This window comes from Dermacentor albipictus, chromosome 6, assembly GCF_038994185.2.
Source record: "Dermacentor albipictus isolate Rhodes 1998 colony chromosome 6, USDA_Dalb.pri_finalv2, whole genome shotgun sequence".
In the NCBI taxonomy this organism is placed as follows: Eukaryota; Metazoa; Arthropoda; class Arachnida; order Ixodida; family Ixodidae; genus Dermacentor; species Dermacentor albipictus.
In genome coordinates this window covers 119763253-119786989 of record NC_091826.1, presented here as the reverse complement: position 1 = coordinate 119786989, position 23737 = coordinate 119763253, and the positions used below count along the sequence as shown (strand labels likewise).

The 23737-nt window shown below is 45.8% G+C and overlaps 2 protein-coding genes across 6 annotated transcripts in view; one reads left to right on the top strand and one right to left on the bottom strand.

The window, feature by feature from the left end:
* The window catches only part of LOC135913786 (putative protein kinase C delta type homolog), a 725274-nt gene that overhangs the window by 580054 nt on the left and 121483 nt on the right, over positions 1-23737 (bottom strand). The gene's annotated exons all lie outside the window — the stretch shown is intronic.
* Positions 17162-21337, top strand: LOC135913773 (uncharacterized). 4 transcript variants are annotated; one of them, XM_070521077.1, is made up of 3 exons: positions 17162-17433; positions 19709-19791; positions 20577-21337. In XM_070521077.1, exons 1-3 carry the CDS (start codon positions 17271-17273, stop codon positions 20610-20612), a joined length of 282 nt encoding a protein of 93 aa, XP_070377178.1. In that variant the 5' UTR covers positions 17162-17270; the 3' UTR covers positions 20613-21337. The 4 variants fall into 4 exon arrangements, with proteins under 4 accessions (XP_070377178.1, XP_065302489.1, XP_070377176.1 ...); XM_065446417.2 differs by having other exon boundaries at positions 19709-19800; XM_070521075.1 differs by having other exon boundaries at positions 17162-18608.

The following is a 23737-nucleotide window of genomic DNA, read 5'->3' as shown; positions in this document are numbered from 1 at the left end:
TGGTGGTACGCCGCGCCTATGCAGCAGCAGACGGAATACCGGAGGCCACAGTGTCGGACGCCGGCGTTCGCTCCGAGCAGGTGCGACGCCTGCTCGGGTGGCAGCTCACGGACGGACGAGTTCCCTTGAGCCTTGATCGCCGGCGTTCGACATTTTGGCCTGCGGCGTTCCGTCTGGTGCTGCGTAAGCGCGGGACCCGCGCCACCAAGCATTTCGCTACGTGCTTGCCGCACCTAAACTAAAATGCCTTTAATGCCTTCACAAAACTCCCATTGTACCTCCCCGTCAAATGGGGGTGAAGGGGGTGAAGTGGGCGTATTACGGTACCCCCGTTGTGTGCCCAATTAATGCCCATGTCAACGGGAGTTTTATCGTACGCCCATTCAATGGGAGGAAAAAGATGTACAAAAGGGAATGCGCTAGAGGACAAGCAAAAAACGCCCATCTGGGTGTTTTTTTGTTTACAGTGTAAGCTCAGGATACATATAACAGTATGTCTCTGCTATTTCTGAAAAATAAACACTAAGCAAATTTGTCAAGCGGACAACTTACGCAGGAAAGCGAGAAACAGAGCCCTAATAATTAAAGCACACCGCATGGCATTGGCGACACTACGGAAGCGGTCGCACTTCAAATCAACACTTTTGTGCCCGCCGCGGTTACAAATGCGGCTACAGCATTGCTCGAGGTTGCACATTTGATTCCCACCACGGCAGCCGCATTTCGACGGGAGCCTAATAAAAATGCTTGTGCACTTTAGGGACACGTTAAAGGGACCCTGAAACGATTTTGACAATTTTGTGCAAACGTACCGAGTCATTAGAGCAGGTCCTCCTGACCATTAATTGACGCATGTAAGTGCTCCACGTAAAGCATGTAATTTATTATAAGGTTTTAAAAATGTACATCGCTAGCGATCACAGCACACTGCTCGGCGGGATTTTCAGCCGCCCACACCCATAAGACGCAAATCCTCAATTGACTTCGGTAGGGCGAACTATCCGATTCACTCCCCAGGGCCCGTGATCTATAATGTTTCCATCTCTATGGTGAACAAATGATGTTCATAATAGTTGGAATGTTAATTAATTTGTCTTTATAAAAGGAAAGTAACAGAAAGAGAATGCAGAAGAACAATTTCTCACTGCACTTAAACACTTCCGGCACCCATCAAGCTTCGTCTGCTTGTGTTACAACGTGCTCCATTTTGACGAGAGTTCCGCGGTCAAAGTTGGTCTCAGTTTTTCGCGAGCACCATGGTTCGACTTTGTTGCGTTGCGGACAGAAAACGTAGCGACTGGCAATATGTCAAGCTGCGATATCAGGCCCCTCTACAAGACAGTAGACGAGCGGACTGGCTGCAGCGCATCGGACTGCCGCTATCCGATGGGCGCCAGGATTTGCGTGTTTGCGGCCGTCACTGTGGCCGCCACACTGAAACGTGGGTTCTGCGCTGCCATTAACCGTGCCCCTTGTCAGGCATCAAAGCACTTTCAATCCGAGTTTTGTGGCTTTTTTCTTCTGAGGTTCCTTTCCACACATATTCAAGAAAATAGACAACTTTCATTCATTACTTCATTTACAAGCATGCCTAATTGAGCAGGAGAAAAAGGAAATGTGGTCCCGAGTCCGCTTAGCACCGCGGTGCGTGGTACGCCATTGTGCCCAGCCAGCAAAATGCGGCACTACTAGGGAGGATATTTCGGGCGCGAAGGCCAGACCATGTTTTTCGGAACATCGGTTTCCCGTACCCGTTCCACATTTTGCGAGAGCCGGCTCTACGGGTATAAATATTTAGCCAACTCCTGCGCTGTATTCGGTGCGCCGGAGCAGACAGCGACCGAGGCAGCGTGCGGAAGGACAACGACAGCTGGTTGCCAGAGTGAGCTGGGCATTCTTTATCGCTGAACATGTACGGCGCGAATGGGAGAGCAAATATACACAGAGATGAAACTATTTTGAACAGTGGCAGGCGTAGAATTCGCTATCCTCCTGCTGGGAAATCATGCACCGCACGGGCATAGAGGCTTGATAGCACTAGTGAACCCGCGTGCGTCAGATTCAAATCCAGTATGGCACGAATCTAATATGACTCAACTGTGGCTTCGTGGGTGAATCTGATAATCCACCTAACAAGCCAGACTTGGATGCGAGCACTAAGCTACCGAACGAACACAGTGTGCTCATCGAATCCAGTTCGTTTGACGTATCCAAAGTCTTCATTTTACGTTATAGCGACTTACGTTACGTAACGGAACTTACTAAGAGCAGCGAAGAGAAGAGATGGGGAATCATGACAGTAACGATAAAAGATATCGCGCGGTGGTGGCGGCACGGCTCCTACTCTAGGAAAGTTCCTCTATTTAGAAAAGATGAAAGTTTTCCATAAATTTCACCGTCACCTCTATTTCATTATTAGGTAATAAATGCGCAGTTAGCTAGTAAATAAAATAACATACACAAAATGAAATCAACGTAAACCTCAACTTACAATGAAAAAGATTGCTTTACAAAAACTAGTCTAATATGACTGCAATAAGAACAGCGAACGTTGGAATAATATTTTACAGCCTATTCGTGTATTTTAATGAGTGACGCAGAAAGACCGCAATGGTGACCAAATCTGAGGCGGCTAGTGATTAAATTCGGCTTCACATGGTGTGAATTCGCTGGATGTTTTCACAAGTGTGGCACTTGTGCTGTGGGCGCTCTTCGCGCGTGTGATTTCTCAGCGTTTGTTGGTGCCGAACCTCTTTACGTAACACTGTACGCGTCGGCGAGCTTGCCGCTTGACATTTACTGCGCATCTCCGACACTATTACCTCCGTCTACGTTGGCAGAACTCAAGCCATGCACTTCAAGCACAGTCGTCAATGGGCACGGAAGCAGAGCCGAAATAAAAACCTTGCGCTTCGTCTTTATTCCACGGGTGAGTTATGTTTTTAACTTTCCTTTAGAATCGAATGACTGTTATCTAGTTATGCTTCCCCATTAAAAAGCACTGATTAGTCCGTTTTGCTCGTTGCTATTAGTTTTGTGCGGGGATGTTCAAAGCATAATACGGGCCCGTCTGAGGACACAGTGAATCGTTTGAAGAGCTGGCTTGCAATCGCAGAATATCATCCATGCGTGAGGAGGCTCTTCGGAGAGAAATCGAAGTGCCTCCCGGATAGCAACAAGTTCTGCGGCAGTTGATGTTGATCCATCATCCAGTTTAAACCGCCGAGCGATGAACATATGCGGAATGACGAAGGCTACAGTGGAGGCATATGGTGTGACAGAGCCATTTTTATACACGTGTATATTATCTCCGTAGTGTGCAGGAATGTGCAAAAGGGTAAGTTGCTTGAGGCCAATAGATGTAACAGATGACTTTTTAGTAATTCCAAGGATCTGCAATGTAACGAGAGGTTTAGGCAGAACCCACGGGGGTATTCTCAGAATACGGGCGGGAGAAAATTTTAATGGTACAACAGGCAAAGGGAGGTGCGGCGCCGGGCTGTCTGGCACACGCCGACACGTCCAAACATGCGGCTCGCCGAGGCTTCTCCCGCAGGACCCCGCTGCCTGACGGCTCAGCATCTTGACTTGTGAAGGGAGAATTAGGGCGCTCGCAGGATAGATTCTGCATCTTGCAGACTCGGAATCCGGGCTTGTGGTGATGGCACAACAGCACCCTGCCCGCCTTGGTCCGCCATCGCCCCCACCTGTCTATTGTGACGGCGAGTTGTAAGTCAGCAAGGCAAGACCGCAGGGGGACCAAGCGGCGAATCTCTTCGCCGGGTATGACACCATCGAACGGGCGCCTACCATTGGCCGAAAATGGCGTCATCTGAGCGGGCTCGCCCATTGGCTGAACGTCGTTTTAAGCCGAGACCTCGAAGGGTTTAAAAGACGCAGACCGGGAGCAGCGGAGGAGGATGCCAGAGCATTCCAGAGATTCCTAGAGCATTCCCTGATTCACCTCTCTCGAACTTCTTGCGACGGGCCGCAGCGTCCGAGTTGCTGCCGGCCCGTAATGACTCTAAGACTGTTCATTGACGTCTCACTGTAAATAATGTAAAATAAATCCTCGCAAGTTTTTTTCATCCCGAAGTCCGTCCTCAACTCCTACAATTCACCAACCATTATCGTAATTATCGGCAGTGATACTAGCCTAAACTGTGAATACTGTGAGGTGCCAGAAACACTTGATCGTATATTTTGCGTGTGTTCCACGTATGCGCACGAACGGCAGCAACTGGTCTCTTCCATTGCAAAGATCCATAAGAGGCCGCTATCAGACGAGTTTCCTTTAGGTCCTTGGCCTAATTCAAACAGGGCAGCCGTCATAACAAGTGTCGCTATAGCTTTTCTCCAAGCCACTGGGCTGGACGCACGGCTTTATAGATGCTACAACTCTGTGAATTTGTAAATACGAATCTCTTTTTTATACCATCATCGTCATTCATTAGCCCTTTCCCTCTCCGTCCCTTTTCCCCAGTGTAGAGTAGCAGGCCAGAGCAAGTCATAGCTCAGGCCGACCTCTTTGCCTTCCTGTAAATAAATTTCTCTACCTCTCTCTCTGTTCAAAGCATTCCTGGTCCTCCTAAAAAAAAAAGAAAAAACCTTTCGACGCGGTTACTCAAGTTGTAAGGACACCTTGCAGCCTATATATACGCTCCGTCCAAATACGTAGAACAGAGTCAAAAGGATATGCTTGAAATCATGCGAAAGGTCAAAAACAAACAATAAACGGCATGTGAAGCGATGCCAGGAAATAGGGAAAGGCTAGCGACCATACAATTGCAAACACCTAACTTTAATAAAGTATGGACGGATACGGGTGAGTCGCGTGAAACGGTTAATAGGGTGAGAAAAGATACTGCTAACTTAAGTTGAACACTAGACGACACAGAAGACCGCTCTCGTTGAAAGAACTGGCGTTTCTACGGTATCCGGATGCCTTGAAGATGACAGCTGCTCAGTCAATGTATATATATATATATATATATATATATATATATATATATATATATATATATATATATATATATATATATATATATATATATATATATACGTGTATATTCTCTGTTGGAAAATCACGGCTGGTAAATCGTAGCCTTTAGAACGAAGCAACTTTTGTCTGAACGCGCAATTATAAAGAAATGGTCGCTTAGAGGTAAAGCTTCAGCACAGCAGCAGGTCATACTTGAAAACCTTTTCTCGGGTATGCGAAATTATTTACCTCGGCATTTAGGCTAGCACATAAACTACGAAGAGATGAGAAATGCTACAGTTAGAAAGGCAGAGAAGACAAGAGTTTACGAAATCAGGCCATCACGCCATGTGACCGTATACAGCGCGACGTCCACTCAGACGTTAAGTTCCAATCGTAATACTTCAGCAGCATGGCAATAAGAGATAGAGAGGGGTGGGGTGTCTGAGTCAACATTCTTCTACTTGGCAGTGCTCCTTTTGCAAATTTTCGTAGTATTCTGCCAAAAGATCTGTGTATATCGATTAAAGGAGCCATGACACCGTCGTCCTACTGTTCTGAGTTTATCATTGCAATTGAGAGTAGACATACCAACACGGATATACAAAAAAAAACGGGAATTTCAATTTGAAATGCCCAAGAAAAACCGGGCGTTTCAAGCGAAATTTTAATTTGAAATCCCTGGTTTTTAACCTTGGAAGAAGAAAAAGACAAGTGAGCATCGCGCAACGCAATTGAAGCGAAACCTATCGGCCCTGCACGTGATGGTCACGTCAAAGTGGGCGGTTGGCTCCAGTGCTCCCGCTTTGCAGGCAGAGTCACGGCAGGGCACGCGAACAAGCGTGCATTGAATAAAAACTACTGGTACCCAAACGCTTCGACAAATCTCGATTCTTGCTCCGTGACCTCGACCCAAAAGTTCGCCCAGTGGGCCGACAATGCCCAAGGGCACTGGCTTCAAGAAGTGTCCGCTTGTCAAGATTGACTGGATGACATAGGGCTGTACTAACTTTTGTTTTACCCCTTGTAACCACTGCCACCGACAGCAACCGCCATTTTGGCATGGCTATGTTACGTCAGAAAATGACGGGCCATCGCTGTGTCATCTGCTTTAAAACAGTTCGAGACCACATCGGAGGTCTTCCTCCGCACGTTTGGGCACCCAACGGTCGAGCAACGGTGTATGTAGTTGAATTGTGCCCACAATTATCATCATTCGCGCGATAAAAAGCAACACCAAACCGCCGAAAAGCACAAGCCAAAACAGAACGACGCACGGTGACCATGACCTATTTACAGCTTCCGCACTACTTCCTGTGTTCGCAGCATAAAAAAGGAGGGCATTCGAGATTGACGTCTGCTCCTGTGGGAGCCATTCACGGGGACGCCAATTTATTTCGTCACTACTCAGTGTAGCCAGATTGCCTTACGGTTCAATTGCGACATAAAAAAAAAACTCAAATACGGATTTTCTCCCCAATCGAATGCGCTAAAATTGTACTACCTAGCTATCGAACGTGTATGGTTCGACATGTATTGCATAATTGAAGCTGTAGAATGTGGCATCAGGGCCGCTTTTTTTGACTGGGACTGTGACATATTTGCACCAACAGAAAAATGACAAACCAATAAGTACACAAGTTCTGAGTTGTTTCATTGCAATAAATATTTAATCGTTTGCTGCTCTGACCACACGAAAGCACCAGGCGGTGGTATTTCGTTAGCCAGTGATGAATGTTTTGCCTGTTTTCCTGTGACCATGGAGCGTAGCATAGAACGTATATGGAGTTTTATTATTATTGACTATAAAAAAGGTTGTTTTAGGTGTTTGCTACCACGCGCCCTGAAGTGCCACAGATTGTGCGGTAGCTTGTGCAAGAGTTGTGCAAGAGCTTGTGCAAGAGTTTGGCCAATACTGCGACAGTATGGCCAATTTCCTGTACAAGGGGACGACTCATTTCCCGAATAAGCATAACCTGTGCTTGGAGGACATTAATTTCGCAAACATTTCTAGGTTAGACAGGTGTCCAGTTTTGCTTTCTTCTTATACTTATGGCAAACCGTTTCATCAATACATGTGTAGGTTTCTATTTGTACAAGCTTGTGAACCTATGTACATGTGGTACAAATACCGCGTCGTCGATTATACGCCTTGCCCTTACGACCTCAAGTGATATCGTCTCTTGTGTGACCCTCTCAGCAGGCTTGAGTGTCCACTCAGTTTTAATTTTTTCTTAGGCTGTCACAGTGAGAGTTACGTCACTTTTTCAATCCATCAGACAATATAGAAACGTCAAATTTGCAGCTATTAAAACAAACTTGCTCCTTGTTCTGACTTTTCATTACTTAAAGTTTCTGAACGTGCAGTACGGGATAACTGGAACATATTCGAGTCAAAAGTACAGAAATTAGTCAAGAAATTTTATTCCCATCACACATGTACTTGCAAATAATAAGGCGGGATAACATAACATCTCTTCGAATAAAATTCTTATTTATGAAATTTGAGTTTCCACATAGCACGGAGCCTACAAAATTAGGCGTAGTAGGCTAATTATAAAAAAAAACTGCATCACTTTCGTACTTGCGGGCACTAAAAACTACCAAATTCTCAATCTTTAACAATCGCTTTTCCATAAAGCTAAATATACTTCAAAGGCATTTGCAATACAAGAACCCCAAGTGATTTGCAGATATCAACCATCAACACACAACCAGTGGATCCCCTAACCTGTTATTTGGGTGCCCTTATTCTAAACAATGCTTTCATCCAATCATTTTCAATTGCAACTTTAGGTTATGTATATCCTTCCATACCACCTGCCAACATTTTTCCATTGGATCCTAATATTTTTCTTTTTTTAGGTGTCAGCAAAATATTTTACAATCTAGAACTCAACTCATCCTCTCGAACAGATTACACCAATAAGAAAGTTCTTGAAAAGACAAGCAAATATTCATCGATAATAATAATTAGAACATATTTACCCCCAGTCACATCAATCTGCTTCCTTGATGGATATTCAAGTAATCGTCAAGTTTGTACTTATACAGAAATCTCGTCCCACTCACAATCCAATATTTACAGGCCAATCTTTCTTACTGCAGTACGTTGTAAAGTATGAAACATAATTTTGTTCTCATCTATCTTTATGCTAATAATAATTTTTTATCCTGTTATTGTTATACTCAGTTAGTAACTTTCACTCAAATTTCGCATGTATATATTCCGAACTTATGTTTCATTGATTGAATTTTTACTGACTTTTCTAACTCCTTTGACAAAGTCAGCACCTCATTATCCTTGCACAAATTAGGTGTTTTATTATCTACATTGCAATAATCAACTGGATTTGTGCATTTCTGACATCTAGTGTCTACTTGCTAGTACTAACTGAGTTACCTCCGCTATGGCCCCAGCGGAATCGAGAGTTCCACACGGGTCAGTTCTCGGTCCTCTTAGCTTTTAATGTAGATACATTATTTACCTGATAATAGATATTCACAGGTAAGATTATTCGGAGTTGAATGCATCATTTATCCTAAAATAACAATTTATATCAATATACCTTAAGGTTGGCTTAAATAATATCTGTGACTGATGCGACACTTCGAAGATGGAACCTAACGTCAAGAAATGCAAAGTTTTGCGGATATTCCATATAAACGCAAGATTGCCAAACTTACGTACCTAATGATTTCCCACTATAGTCTGTAACATCGTACCATTAGCTTGACATGCACATAGCTAACAACCTGTCTAGGAAATAACTAGTACAACACATAGTATCTAAAGCAAACCATACCTTAGGCTAGATAAATCTTTTACTTCACTTCAGTTTCATTAGAACTACTATTCTGCAAATGTGATACGCTTCATATCCACGGGACCTACATCCCGCCACATTATATGCGCACTTGAAGTAGTACAGAATCGCTCTATCCGTATTCATATTGTCAAATTGGCGTCGAACTTTGACTGTCACAATGATGAAAGACTTGGTATTGCATTCCATTCCGCCCAATGAATGAAATAATCTTTCAGCATAAACAATTAACATTCGAGACCTCCCCCTCTTCAATACCAACTGAATGACATTGTGTACCTCACCCATTTTTGAATTCATTTTTTTCATAATGGTATTTTGTTCTTTTTATTCCTAAAGATGGCTTTTTATCTTATCACCAAATTTTAGAGTATTTTTCTATTCGTGAATTTCATCCATCATTTTTTACTTTTATTCTCGCTCTTCCTTCCATATATACCTTCAGCACATTAAAAACAAATAGGTAGGTAAATAAATAAATAAATAAATAAATAAATAAATAAATAAATAAATAAATAAATAAATAATTATAATTTAATTAATTATTGCTGTAACGAATCGCTTTCTGGCGTGTCCATGGAGATTAAAATTCGGCCCTGCACTGCTTCAATCGAGGCCTTAAGAATACATTTTGTAAGAGTCGACTAAAGTGGCCGTTGTTCCTTGCGAAATGACTGTTTTTCGCGTTACCCGTTCTCTGAAAAGCTTGTCAACGTTCATTCACCAATCGACAATCATGGGCCTTACACACAGACACAGCATAGCTGCTACACATGCCAGCGTGCGGAACGTGTACTTTATGCGCTCAGCTTACACAAAAATATTGCCTGCGAAAAAAGGCTTCCCTCAGCGCCATATAATTCATTTATTACAATGATGTTCATGCTTTCTCTTTTTTTCGGTACTAGCACAAATGACGCAAGACGATCTTGACCCGCAGGTTATGCTGTTTTGTATGTTGTATGCGTGATTAGAAACAATTTAAGTACTATCTCTTTCACTCTGCTGAGTGCTTGTACCCTCTGCCTTTACGGGGCTATGAGCCACTGCATCTTTTGCTTGCTTACGGGAGCATGAATGCTTACGGGCGTACGAGCCATTCAAGCTGACAGTTTTTGTTCACGGAGAAGAAAGATCTGTCTCAGGATCAGGCGTAGTGAAGCCCGCATGATCCTGAGACAGATTTCCTATCACCTCAACAAAACTACCTGGTTTGATCAGCAAACTAAGAATTCGGAGATTTACATTATAGGCCCATGTATAAACTTATCAATGCCAGAAAATCTAAGAGACAAAAGAAAATTTGAAACATTGGTACATCGCCTACGCCTTGGTACTGCATTTACGAGACATTTCTTGCACAGGATAAAACGTGTCACTAGTCCGCAGGGTTCTTGTGGCTATGCAGACGAAGATGCGCATCAACTCCTCCTGGAATGCACGTAATACGATTCACAAAGAAGGGTACTGCAATCAAATTTGTTGATATTAGACAGAAGACCATTCACCGTAAAGAAGATACTTGGCCCTTGGCCAAAAGCGGGCCTTCAGAAAAGAGCACTTCTTGCTCTGAAAAAAGTTTTTAGAGAACACCAACGTTTTGGGAGCGTAAACGTTTATTTTCAAATCAACAAGATTTGAGTCCGGCGTCTTTTTAGTGGTTCTGGGCATTTGCCGTGGACGCAGTTCCGAGACCTTGTCTCGAAGTGCCTTCCTCGGCTCGCTGGATGGTCCAGAGTTGTGCTGTCAGCTACGAGCTGAGCAGTGCGGTCTTCCAGTGCGAGCGGAGGCTGGCGGTGGAAGAGACGCAGGGGTCGGCACTGCCCGACTTGTTTGTAAAGTCCCGACACTCCGATAGCATGTGATTTAGTGTGGCAACCTCGCCACACGATGTGCATCCGTTTGAAGCGCACATGTCTGGATACATGGCGCGCATGAATCTGGGGTTTCTGTAAGAGTCCGTTTGTAATTGTCTGAAGTGTATTGCTTGCGTCCTGTCTAACCTAGCGTGAGGGAATGGGTATATGCGTCTTTGTAATTGGTAGTGTCGTGATGTCGTGATAAGGGGTCATACGATCCGCCCATGCCCATAGGCTTGCAGTACCCCGTGGGGGCTCTTACTCCGCTCCTGCTCGGTGAGTCATGTCTCGAGCAACACGGTGAGCCGCTTAGTTGGGGGTGCTCAATCCAGTGTGTGCCGGGATCCATAGCAAATACCGTCTGTTATCGACATCGGCCTCTGCCTGGTGTATGGGGCTCTTGCATTGCCCAGAGGGCTCTGCGAAAATAGTGCTAAAAAGCGCACTCTGCCCTGAACTGGGTAGTACCAAGCTCGGTCGTCTGCTTCGGAAAGCACGTTTACAATATGGATCCGGCACTTTCCGTTTTGTTTTACCACGGCTTGCAGCGAATATCGGGCGTCGAAGATTTTTCTCAGGGCTGGCACGCTGCGTAACGGCAATAAATTATGCAACTCCGAATATGTGTCCGCCGTTCATGAAATAAGCGGTGAAGTTTCAGCGCGGTGTCACTCGCAAGTGAAGCGAGTCGCGTACGAAGTTGAACGTCATGGTAAGGTTTGCACGCTGCTAGATTCAGGCGCACAAACACGAGGAAATGATTGCTATAAATGAATTCACAGCAGGGATAAGCCGACATCATGTGTACGGAATTGCTCGAGCGCATGACGGTACGCGCCGCGACGGCAGCGGTCTTTCGACATGCCGCGAAATGGCGGCCCTCCTGCAATCTTTGTTGACTGCATGCCGCTAGACAAGTAGTTATGCCTGCGCTGTAGTAGCGGTCACCTGTCCCTTTAGCAACTGATAATTAACTGACGACATGCATATGAGCTCGCAGTAACGTACGTGCGAATCGCGCTACAGTTCGAGCTCGTGCGCTGCTCGCTTGATATAGGTTTAATTCAATGACAGCGCTCGAACATCAATGTGCTGCAATCAATACTACCTTGCTGTGCTGCCTCAATGTGCTGGCTTGAGGTCAAGGGTGAACACATTTAACTCTCTAACCTGTGCTGCTCGCAGTGGGGTAGTGAATTGTCACCGAATCAGCCCGACCATTTGTGCTCATTTGCACACACCTGGTCACTTCACCACTTCGCACCAATCGAATTGTTAATTGTCCCTGTGGCCGGGTCTCAAATCGTGAATCGCCAGCCATGCCTGCTGCTATGTCGGTCTGTTGTCAGGACTGTAGCTGCAAAAGACCAAATTTTAGGACGCATATAATAAAGCAAGCTTTATGACAGGCGAAGCAGTCAGCATGGCGCGAAGTTTCGCTTCTCAGCGCGACGAACTGCAGCTATGCAGCGCGCCCTACCCTCCGCTTCGTGAGGCCTTGAAGGAAAACGGTAGAATCAGATGCTGGGATTCAGGCCTACTTGTTCATGGCAGCCCACGACGCAGAAGTAACGACGGTGACGCTTTCTCGAGGCTGAGCTGGGTCTCTGTGGATCGGCGTCACCGAGTCCTTCTGCTTCCAGCATTACGTCCCACGGCCCACGGAGAGTCCGTTTTCATTAAACTATAGGTTGCGGCGAGCTCGCAGCGAGGTCTGTGAGAAGTGACGAGCTTTTTCGAACTCTCAACAGGGCAGTAAGAAGCGCGAATCGACGCAAAACTAGGGCTAGAAACGTGCTTCGCCACAGCCAGGGCTCAATACTACCCGAGTTGGTTCTTTATTCTATCGTACTATAGCCACATAACCTTTCGCGCGCCGCCACCAGGTGCCGCTACTATACCTCAAACTCCAGCGCAAGACGCCCATGGGATGTCGCTGGAGTATGTGGCACGCCTCTTGCGAGATGCGCCCATTTGCAAAATTTCGAATTGCCGTTTGCGAGTGGCAGATCACGTACGTAGCTTTGGTTTGTGTGAGGGCCAGGGCTATGGCCATTTTGGGAAAATATTATATTTCAGATAATTCTAATACGCTAAATGAGTAACATAAATGTTGTTTCTGGGTTCAAAATTGATTTATGTGGCGATCGCAACTTTTACACAATATGTATAATTCTGTTCTGTACTTGCAGTGTATTACATGTGTTGGGTGTTTCGGCTGTTCCAAGATATCTGACTTGATATATGCGTACGTGTACTGAATTCATGCACAAACCTTTGCGATTCATGTGCTGTTGGAGTGTATACTTTGAATTCATCCAGTGTTCTACTGAGTGTCATATTATGTGTCACTATTCTCCCTTTTTAGGCAAATTTGTTTCCTTTGTCAAGTGACAACGAGTAGCCGGTGCCACCATAAAGGCGCCAACCTCTCCTAATAATAATTTCAATAAATAAAAAGAAAGATGCGCGGAAGCCTAGCCATACACAGTAAAACACTTTCGTTAATAGGCTGCTGGAGCTGTTTCAAGATTTTGACAGAGGTGCTTTATGGATTGAGTTGAAACTTGAAAAAATAGCTTACGTGGCTTGCATAACAAGCTTCTGAGCTATTGGGAGGTGGGGAACATTCGGGGTATGTTAGAAATGTTGAAAGGTATGTTGAAATCATGAAATTCACATTTATTGAAGCAAATGTGCTGAACAGTTCAATAAAGCGTATCAAGCTACTACCGTCTTTGAATTCTTGCGGCCACGGTCTCATTCCATTACAAAGTCTCTTGCACGACCTACATCTGTGCGTCTCAAATGGACAATTTCAAACTGCCATGTCTGAAAAATAGCTGTGGTATAGCAGGGATGGATCCTAGGAATTTATTAATAGAGTTTACCGTCCCAATGCAACAATGGAGCGATGAAATTATAGAGCACATTGGAATACTTTTATATTCTAGGGTTCTTTAACGTGAATCTAAATACAATTCATGGACGTTATTTCTCATTGTTCTTTTCACTTTGCTCCCATGTAAATGCGACCACCACAATAGAAAATGTAACTCAGGGACATAGTACTGAGCACCAAGGCACAAAGGCACCAAGGCACCATGGTGACACCATGGTGGACACAGATTGACCTTAACTTAAATTATGTTTAAACTATTCTTCAATTCAAATTTTTCTCGCTGTCGCATTGGACCAAAACGTTATTTCCTCCCTGGCTCTGCAACAAAATGCAGGAAGGAAGGCGCGCAATGTATAATATTTTTCTGTCTTTAGCTTACATTTCTTTTACTTTGTGTGAAGTTTTGTTCTAGTGTCTGTTTGCTAAAGTGATGTTAGCTTTGTGTGAATGATTATTCGTTAACCGACATCCCCCTCTTGCCGCGTAATGTCGCTTGGCACGGGGGATAAAGTGTAAACAAACGAATACTTAAACTTTAGGTCAGAGAAGAAACAAAAGACGTGACGAAGTAGAGTTGTAGTTGACTGGGCACACTTCGAATTTGTATGGTAACCTTATTGCTGTTTGTATTGACCGTATAGCAGGCGATGTCAGTCAAGGCCACTATACGATTTTGGCTTGATATTTGAATTTTCGTTTTTTTTCTGCGTCAAATACAACACTAAAGAGTTATAGCCTTGCGTGATGCATGATACGTTATCATGACACGGTAGTTCCTGCCCGTATGCGCTACCTCTGCTATTTACTATGGTGAGCACAAAGGTGGGCAAACGACTTCAACGTAGTTGACACTACCTAAATATACAATTACATTTGACAATCTCCCTCAGCCTCAATCAATGAGGTTAAAGTGCGTTAAACAAACCACACCTCAACTTTCAACGGTGGCCATCAACGTGACCATCGTCGTCAACCTAAGCATCACTTTTAGAGTTAGTGGTCCGGTATTCAATGTCGACTACGTTATAACGTAGTCATGCATAAATCTGCGTAAGCGTGTTCTGATGCCTCCAATACAGGTGTCTCGTTCCCGTATCAGAACTAAGTATGTAGTATGTTAATTGCAAATAGGAATCCTTCTTTCATTAGTGGGTTTCAGCTTCGAAAACTTTTATGTTTAGGTGTCTTATGGTTTAATTAAACTGCTGGTTTCATGCGCGAACGATGGTGGCGGTGCAAGCGATGTTTTTTTTTTGACGTTAAGCTGGACGAAGTTACATTATAGTCTTATACGCTACCGTTGGCATAGACCAATTGTCACTCGTTTGCTTACAGCCTCGAAAGAAAGGAAAGGTAGCAAATGTCTGGTACCGCTCTAACTGCGTGTTCAGGGCACCCTCCAACTACTGCTTGACTTTTTTTTAACTGTTAGCTTTATAAATGTTCGTATTTTGAGAGAAACGAAATCATTTTTGTTAACCTCAAAAAAAAGAAAAGAAAAGAAAGAAACCAGAGCTGCCGCGGTCCGGCACACGCTCAGCCGCAATGCACTAAACCTAGATCTAGGGTCAATGCAGCTGCGGAAGCGAAACACGATCTTAAGAAGCTTCGGTCAACCTCTGTTTTCCTATTCAAATGCTGGACACGAGTCCCCTCCGTGTAAAACGTAGAAATAGTTTCATAAGACCCTCCATGAGCCAATGTCAAATAAATATGGTGCATTTAAGAGAAAAGGAATAAATTCTATTTAGTGTAGGAAGCAAAGTTCTTATTTATTGTTTGGAAGTTTTCTTTAATAGATTTACCACATAATACATAGGTTTACAAAAAGTGAAGCACGATGTTTAAAATTTTATAACTGTGCTTAATGAAAAAAATATCGTAGTTGCGCAAACAGAATCCATTAGAGCATCTACAGCGGACAAATTTGTTGTACGAATTTTCAAGGTAACGTGAAATCGTTTTACAACGGTTTCTAGAAGTAACGTTTTCTAGTGGTATTTGTCAGAGCGGTGTATAACAATTTGGCTTTGTCTATTCTTAATGAATTATTACTTACAGTTTACGGAATTGTGATATGTTTTATTACGGAGATATACGCTTGAAATCTTGATAGTTTCCTTTTCTAAAATTATGCAATTTGCATGAATTAAACGTCGCGTCTACGTGATCTTTCTGGGTTAAGTTATTTTTGTTTGAATGTTACACCAATTCTCAGGTGCGCCAGTACTAAGGCTGCCAGGTTGTTACTGGACACCGTATTAAAATTGACTGACTGACTGACTGACTGACTGATTGATTGATTGATTGATTACTATTATTAGTACTACATCTTGTAAGTTCCCCACGAGGTTACTTCCTCTAATATTTTTGTTACAAACTTAACTTCCGTGTTGGTGAACGTAAACGGTCCTTGTTGATAATGGTTGTGTTATATTGCCGGTTAATTTCTTTCGCATTAGAACTCTCTATGTTAACTTTTTATTTTTAGGTTCTTTAGTAATTATTGTTACTCCTTATGCGCGCTCGCATTCACACATTTGAAATATTCTACGGCACACTAAATAAACGGGCTAAGTGCCTAATACGTTATCGTGACCATAATGAACGCCGGGATGAGAAGGGAATTAAACAGAAAACAAAAATAAACAAAAGCGGCGCCGGTCATTGAAATTGTTCCATTGATTGCCGACCACCCTGCATTGCCACCATGATCGCATTGCTGTATAAAGTTTACAGTTGGCCAGCTGCAGGAGAGCTGTTCCTTTCGGCGCGTCGGAAACTTGAATGCTTTTGCTTTGCTCACTGAGAAGCATTGCACATACAAGGTCGTTCATAGAAACTATCCCATAAATCGGGATTCCGGGCGACAGCGCGCACCGCATCGACCAACGGAGTGCAAACACGAACCTTGGATCGCCGACAATCGGGTCCGTGCTTTGCTGTCGCGGGAGGCACTCCGCGATTGTTCGTGCTGCCGGAGAATGTTTGCTCCGCGCAATGACCGACGCGGTGATCAAACACGGTTTCCTGTGCTATCGGAATGAAGTAATATTTGGATAAGCGCTCGTTTTACTGTGCCCAGAGGTATCTGTCTTACTTTGGAAGGCTTTCAACAAAGAGGAAATTTGGTCTTAGTCTGCAGAGCGCTCCGTAATGCCGTTGCTTATTGTATAGGTCACAGCGAAATGAGCCTATCGTTCGCACAATATTAGTCTTACTGCGTTGCCAGTTTTGTTAAATGAAAACATTGAGGAAAAACTAATCTTCCAAGCCAACGGACGTCTGCGAACATAATTTTAAAGGTTATATTTGTGTGCGAATTCTCCAAAACGTCCCTGCCCGTGGTTGCTAGATGAATGCTGCTTTCTCGCCGCATATATGTCAGAATATTTGAGAATACGTGTTGGATCCTATCTTGGGCGCCGAGCGCCACACGTGTTCCGCGCAAGCACATTGTATGTCACTACGCATGCACCATGTGCATGCTGTGCAAACAACTTATCTGTTCTTGATAAATAGACACACCCCTTCCTAAAACCTATATATGTACACATGTTCAATAAATCGGCGTTCTTTCCCCCACTGCCCCGGCCCAGCATGTTCGTCTTCCTAGGCACTACGATACATGGTGTCAGAAGTGGGATGCGTAGTCAAGCACGGCTTTGATCTTCAACGGGCAGCACCGTAGGGACTACGCAATGGATTCATTGAGAGCGCCTGGTCCCCTAAACACGACGGGAGAAGCGAGCAAGAATTGGCAGACGTTCAAGCAGAGATTCGAACTCTTCCTTGCGGCATCAGAACCGGATGACAAGAAGCGATCAGTGTCGTCGAAGACAGCGCTGTTTCTCAGTGTCGCAGGTGAGGACGCCATCGAGATATTTAATACGCTGAGCTTCGCAGAAGGCGAAGACAAGACCGACTACGCGACGGTCATCAAGAAATTTGACGATTACTTCAAGCTGCAGACCAACGAAGTACATGAACGCTACCTATTTCGGAAGAGAGTTCAAAGCCAAGGTGAGCCATTTGAACACTTCCTGCGGGACCTGAAGCAACAGGGACGGGCGTGCAATTTCGGCGCGCTTCAGGATTCTATGGTCCGAGACCAGATTGTGTACGGAAGCAACGATGACAAGTTGAGAGAAAAGCTTCTCCGGGACTGTGAGTTGACATTGCAGAAGGCTGAGCACGTCTGCAAGGCAGCCGAAACATCGGCTCTCCGCCAAGAAACTTGGGAACGAGGTCAAAAGCAAGTAGACACCATTCGCAATGCATGCTCGAATCCAAAAATGGCGCAAGCCAAGATGTACAAATGCTTCAAGTGCGGACGCACGCATCAGCCTAGAGACTGTCTCGCGTACGGACGAACGTGCGGAAAATGCCAAAGGAGAAACCACTTTGCGATTTGCTGCAGAGCCACTGAGCTGGTCGGTGAAATTCAAGATCACGAAGATGACTTAAGCGTCTTAGAGGTGTCTGAAAGAGCCGTCATAAGCGAACGCGACTGGATGGTTCGAATGAACATCAATAACGTGTCGGTCGAACTAAAAGTGGATACAGGGTCTCAGGTCAATTTGATGCCCGTTGGAATATACAAAAGGATGCGACCAAGCCCTGAAATGAAGCAAAGTAGCGTGGTGCTACATTCGTACGGTGGAGACACGATCAAACATCTTGGAGTCATTCAAACGGAAGTAACGCTGGGTGACCGAACTGTTCCCCTCGAATTTTTCGTGGTGCGCAAAGGTCGCGCAATCCTAGGCCTACAAGCAACCGAGCGACTTGGACTGCTCTCGCGCGTCCACAGCGTATCACAGGACGACTGTGAAGAAATCGTGAAAGAATTTCGTCACATTTTCACTGGGACAGGCTGCGTGAACAAAGTGTATCACATGGTTCTTCGAGACAACGCCGAGCCACTCATTCAACCAGTTCGACGCGTACCGTTGGCCCTGGCAGAACCATTACGGGGTGAACTTGAGAGGATGGAGCACGCCGGAATCATCACAAAAGTCACCGAGCCTACTGACTGGGTGAGTCCCTTGGTGATTGCTAGAAAAAAGAATGGGAAAATTCGTCTCTGCATTGACCCTCGTAAAATCAATGAGCGCATAAAGAGGGAGCACTACATGATGCCGCGACGAGAAGATATAGAAGGTGAGTTAGCTGGTGCAACTGTATTTTCCCGCTTAGACACTAACTCTGGATTCCACGAAATCCCCTTGGATGACTCGACATCGCGCATTTGCATGTTCTCAACCCCATTTGGTCGTTACCGCTTTTTACGATTACCCTTCGGCATATCGTCCGCCCCTGAGGTGTTCCAAAAAACGCTGAATGAACTTTTCGAAGGCCTTCCCGGCGTGAAAATATACGTGTACGACATTCTGGTATGGGGCTCATCCGTAGAAGACCACAATGAACGTCTGAAATCTGTGCTGCTAGCAGCAACACGCGCCGGCTTAACCTTCAATCCTGATAAGTGCAGTATCGGCGTTCATGAAACCGAGTTTCTTGGAGATGTCATCGATAAAGCAGGCATCAGGCCGAGCCCGGCGCTGATTAATTGCATGCTGCACATGCCGACCCCAGAAGACAAGCTCGCTGTGCAAAGGATGCTAGGTGTCGTCAATTATTTCGGCAAGTTTCTTCCATGTTTAGCTCAAAGAACAGCTCTTCTGAGGAGCTTGATCAGACAAGACGTTGTCTTTGAATGGACCAATAACCACGAAAAGGAATGGCGAGAACTATGTGACTACCTCAGCACACAGCCCATGTTGTCGGTATTCGATCCGGCCAAAGAAACAAAAGTGTCATGCGATGCATCCCGAGACGGAATCGGAGCCGCTTTGTTACAGTGTCACAACGACACATGGAAGCCCGTGGCATATGCATCGCGAGCGCTTACCGAGACGCAACAGCGTTATTCTCAAATTGAGAAAGAAGCTATGGCCAAGGTCTTTGCCTGCGAAAGATTTAATCATTTCGTCTATGGTCGACAATTTACTGCTGAAACAGACCACCGCCCTTTGATCGCTATCTCGTAGAAGGCGATTGGTGATATGCCGCGGAGGTTGCAAAGATTTTTTTCTGAGATTGCTGCGTTATGACGTTCAATTAAAATTTGTTCCAGGTAAGCAGCTCCTCCTGGCCGACATGCTGTCCCGTGCCACAACCAAGACAACGGCCTGCGACCTCGACAGCAACGATGTAGAGGTGCACGCCGTGAGTACGGTTTCCTCACTTGTTAGCGAGAACACATGGAGGTGGCTGGCTGCGGAAACGGCGCGTGACGAACAGCTAAGAAACGTGCTGCGAGATCTAGAAGCTGGAAAATGCCTGGACGGGCTGTGGAAACGATTCGCAGGCGAGTTATCACACGTGAAAGGAGCGTTGCTCAAAGACTGCAAAGTAGTTATTCCGGCTAGCATGAAAAGAGACACTGGAAAGAATTCATCAAGGGCACTTGGGAATCAACAAGTGCAAAGCCAGGGCAAGACACTTAGTTTTTTGGCCAGGAATGAACTCGGACATAGAATCTCTCGTGCAGACATGTTCTATCTGCAAAAAGTATGCATATAGCCAACCTCGAGAGCCTCTACTGATGCGCCCTGTGCCGGACCAACCGTGGTACCGTGTCGGCATTGACATTTTTGAATACGGTGGGAGGTAGTACCTGTGCGTTTACGACGCCCTGTCCAACTTTCCCGAAGTGGAACTACTCAAAGACACCACGGCCAAAACAGTACGGTTGACGCAACAAGTTCGATCTTTGCAAGACACGGCATTCCCATAGAAGTTTGTTCTGACAATGGCCCTCAATTTTCATGTCGCGAATTCGCGTTATTCTCAAAATTGTACGATTTTAGGCATGTCACGTCTAGCCCGGGATACCCACGTTCTAATGGGTTGGCAGAAACAGGCGTTCAGATAACTAAGCATATCCTCAAGAAAACGACGGAAGCGAAACAAAATTTCTGGTTGGGACTGCTCGCTTTCAGGACAACTCCACTCGAGTGCGGCGCATCGCCCGCTGAGCTGCTGATGGGGCGAAGGCTCCGCACAACAATCCCCGACGTTCAAGGCAACCCCAGTCACGAGGTGATCCGGCGCCTTCAGACAGACCACTCTAGGGGATCAGTGGCACGCCTGAGCCCTGGAGATACGGTCCGGATCAAGAAAGGTGCATGGGACACGAAAGCAAAGGTTCTCAAGCCGGCTGGTTACCCGAGGTCGTATACAGTCGTCACTGAAAACGGCACGGTGTTGAGGCGCAACCGGCAGCACCTGCTACTGACCCGGGAGCCCTTCCGACGCAGCGTACAGGAAGACGACGACGATGACTTCGAGGGAAACTCGGGCCAAAGAAATGGGTCGGCACCTAGCTACACAGAATGCACAGCCCCGTCTATTCCTTCTGAGCCCTGTGCCCCAATTAGTGTCTCATCCACACCAGCCCCAAGGAGGTCGCTCAGACAACGTCGACCGCCTCAACGTCTGGCCTACGACGAGAACTTCGCGCAAGTGCCTTGAACTAAAGTGCCTGACAATTTTCATTAATGTTATTTTCCCAATTCTTGTTTTGTTTTTCGTACAAAGGAAGATGTATCGTATCTTGGGCGCCGAGCGCCACACGTGTTCCGCGCAAGCACATTGTATGTCACTACGCATGCACCATGTGCATGCTGTGCAAACAACTTATCTGTTCTTGATAAATAGACACACCCCTTCCTAAAACCTATATATGTACACATGTTCAATAAATCGGCGTTCTTTCCCCCACTGCCCCGGCCCAGCATGTTCGCCTTCCTAGGCACTACGATACACGTGTGACGTTCTCTTGAAATCCTTGTGTGGCGGTAAGAGCGGAGCGAGAGGATTTGGCAGGGGCGTTTGGGAGCCGGGAAAACTGTGGGATGACGCGGCGGCTTTTGGCTACCTCGAAGCGGCGGCATTCTTTGACGATGGCATCGACGGCGGAAACGTCACTGTAGACGAGCAAATTGAAGGCGTCGTCCGCGTTGCCTTTCAGGATATGGCCCACCTTGTCAACCTCGGTCATGTGCTCGACGACAATGCGGCAAAGCGCGAGCACTTCGTCTAAGTAGGAGAAGTACGATTCGGTCGACGACTGGACACGACTGGCAAGCTCTTTTCGCGCAGCCTGTTGGCGATCTGACGGGTTGCCAAATGTCCCCAGCTGGAGAGCTCGACCTCATGGGTGCGAAACTAGACACCAGGTGACCCGTCCACATAAAAGGTCACATTGGCAAGCATGATGGTAGGGTCCCAGTGGTGGCTTTGGCTAACACGCTCATACATGCTGAGGGAGTCATCGACGTCAACGCTATTTTGGGCAGAGAATGTTCCAGGATCACGGAGACTAGGAACTGTAACGTACGTTGTGGTTGGCGCCGCAGGTGAAGGTGGCAACGGGATGGTTCCATCGGAAGCCATGGCTGAGAAGACGACGGTGTGGCCGCTTCGGAGCTCCGTGGCGAGGATGGGGAACGTTCCACCTCCATCACAATGTTACGCGAAGGACGAGTCAGTAAGGCGAGCAGCTATTTACAGGTTACCTTTACAACAGCGGTTGCAGCGCTGACCGGCTAGATTCTCGCCGCGTGCCGAGTTCGTTCTTCCCCCTCTTTTCTGGAGCGATGACGCTCTCGCGCCTCGTTCAAACAATCAAATACCACATGCGTGTAGCAATATAGATACGTCTGATTTTCCCTTTATCAATTACTTCTCTCCATCTTGCGGGTTTCCCCAGAACTATTACGTCATAGACAAATATATATAAAGGGTGTATGAAGATTGCCGTGAAGAAGCCAATACATACCTTTTATGTTGACATGTTTGCAACTCTGTTCTCCGAAAAACAACGTGTTCACCTCCGTGCGGCGCGCTCGGCCGCGCGCGCGCCCTGGCCTGCAGTGTTTTGATAGACATCCGATCCCTGTAGAGAGTCCGCCGCGCGCTGTGTTTCCGATTGGTTCGCGTTGATGCGAGCGGCTGCAAGAAGGTCAGTTAGCTCGTTGCTGCTCACTCCAGCATCTTCACAGCGGGTCATAAGCTGAGATGTGTTCGTGTTTGCTTGTGCGCGTGTGACACCATGCTTGTTGAATCGGTTAGTATGCCTATGTTTACAACTTCATACTGCCGATAGGTCTGCTGGGCTTAGTTAGTATAGCTGTCCACTGATTTTCTATCGTAACCGATGCTGCGCCTTTCGGTTGATACTTCGACTTATTTTTTTAGACAAAGATAAACTTGGACAAACTTTGAAATTTTTTTTTTATCGAAGAGCTGCGAACGAGGTTAGGCCCACGTTTCTAGACTGCCTGATCTTCCGAATCGGTCCGTATTTTTGGAGTATTCCATTTCCACGATTTGCGCAAGAAAACGCTCAGATGAGTCGTCGAAAAAAAAAAGTGGTCTGGCAATGCCAAGAATACAATTCGCGTTAGCAGTTACAGTCGGCCAGGAATGTTTACCGGTCAACAATTACGGTAATTGTGCGTTACTGCTCTGCACAGGCATGACGTTCTCCTGATTTTTAAGTTACTATGTTGGTAAGAAATACTATTCGCCAAGAATATGCCAAGAATATGCATACGCCAAGAATGATGAATATGCATTCATCATCATCATCATCATCATCATCAGCAGCAGCAGCAGCAGCAGCAGCAGCAGCAGCAGCAGCCTGGTTACGCCCACTGCAGGGCAAAGGCCTCTCCCATACTTCTCCAACAACCCCGGTCATGTACTAATTGTGGCCATACCGTCCCTGCAAACTTCTTAACCTCATCCGCCCACCTAACTTTCTGCCGCCCCCTGCTACGCTTCCCTTCCCCTGGGATCCAGTCCGCAACCCTTAATGACCATCGGTTATCTTCCCTCCTCATTACATGTCCTGCCCATGCCCATTTCTTTTTCTTGATTTCAACTAAGATCTCATTAACTCGAGTTTGTTCCCTCACCCAATCTGCTCTTTTCTTATCCCTTAACGTTACACCTATCATTCCTCTTTCCATAGCTCGTTGCGTCGTCCTCAATTTGAGTAGAACCCTTTTCGTAAGCCTCCAGGTTTCTGCCCCGTAGGTGAGTACTGGTAAGACACAGCTATTATACACTTTTCTCTTGAGGGATAATGACAACC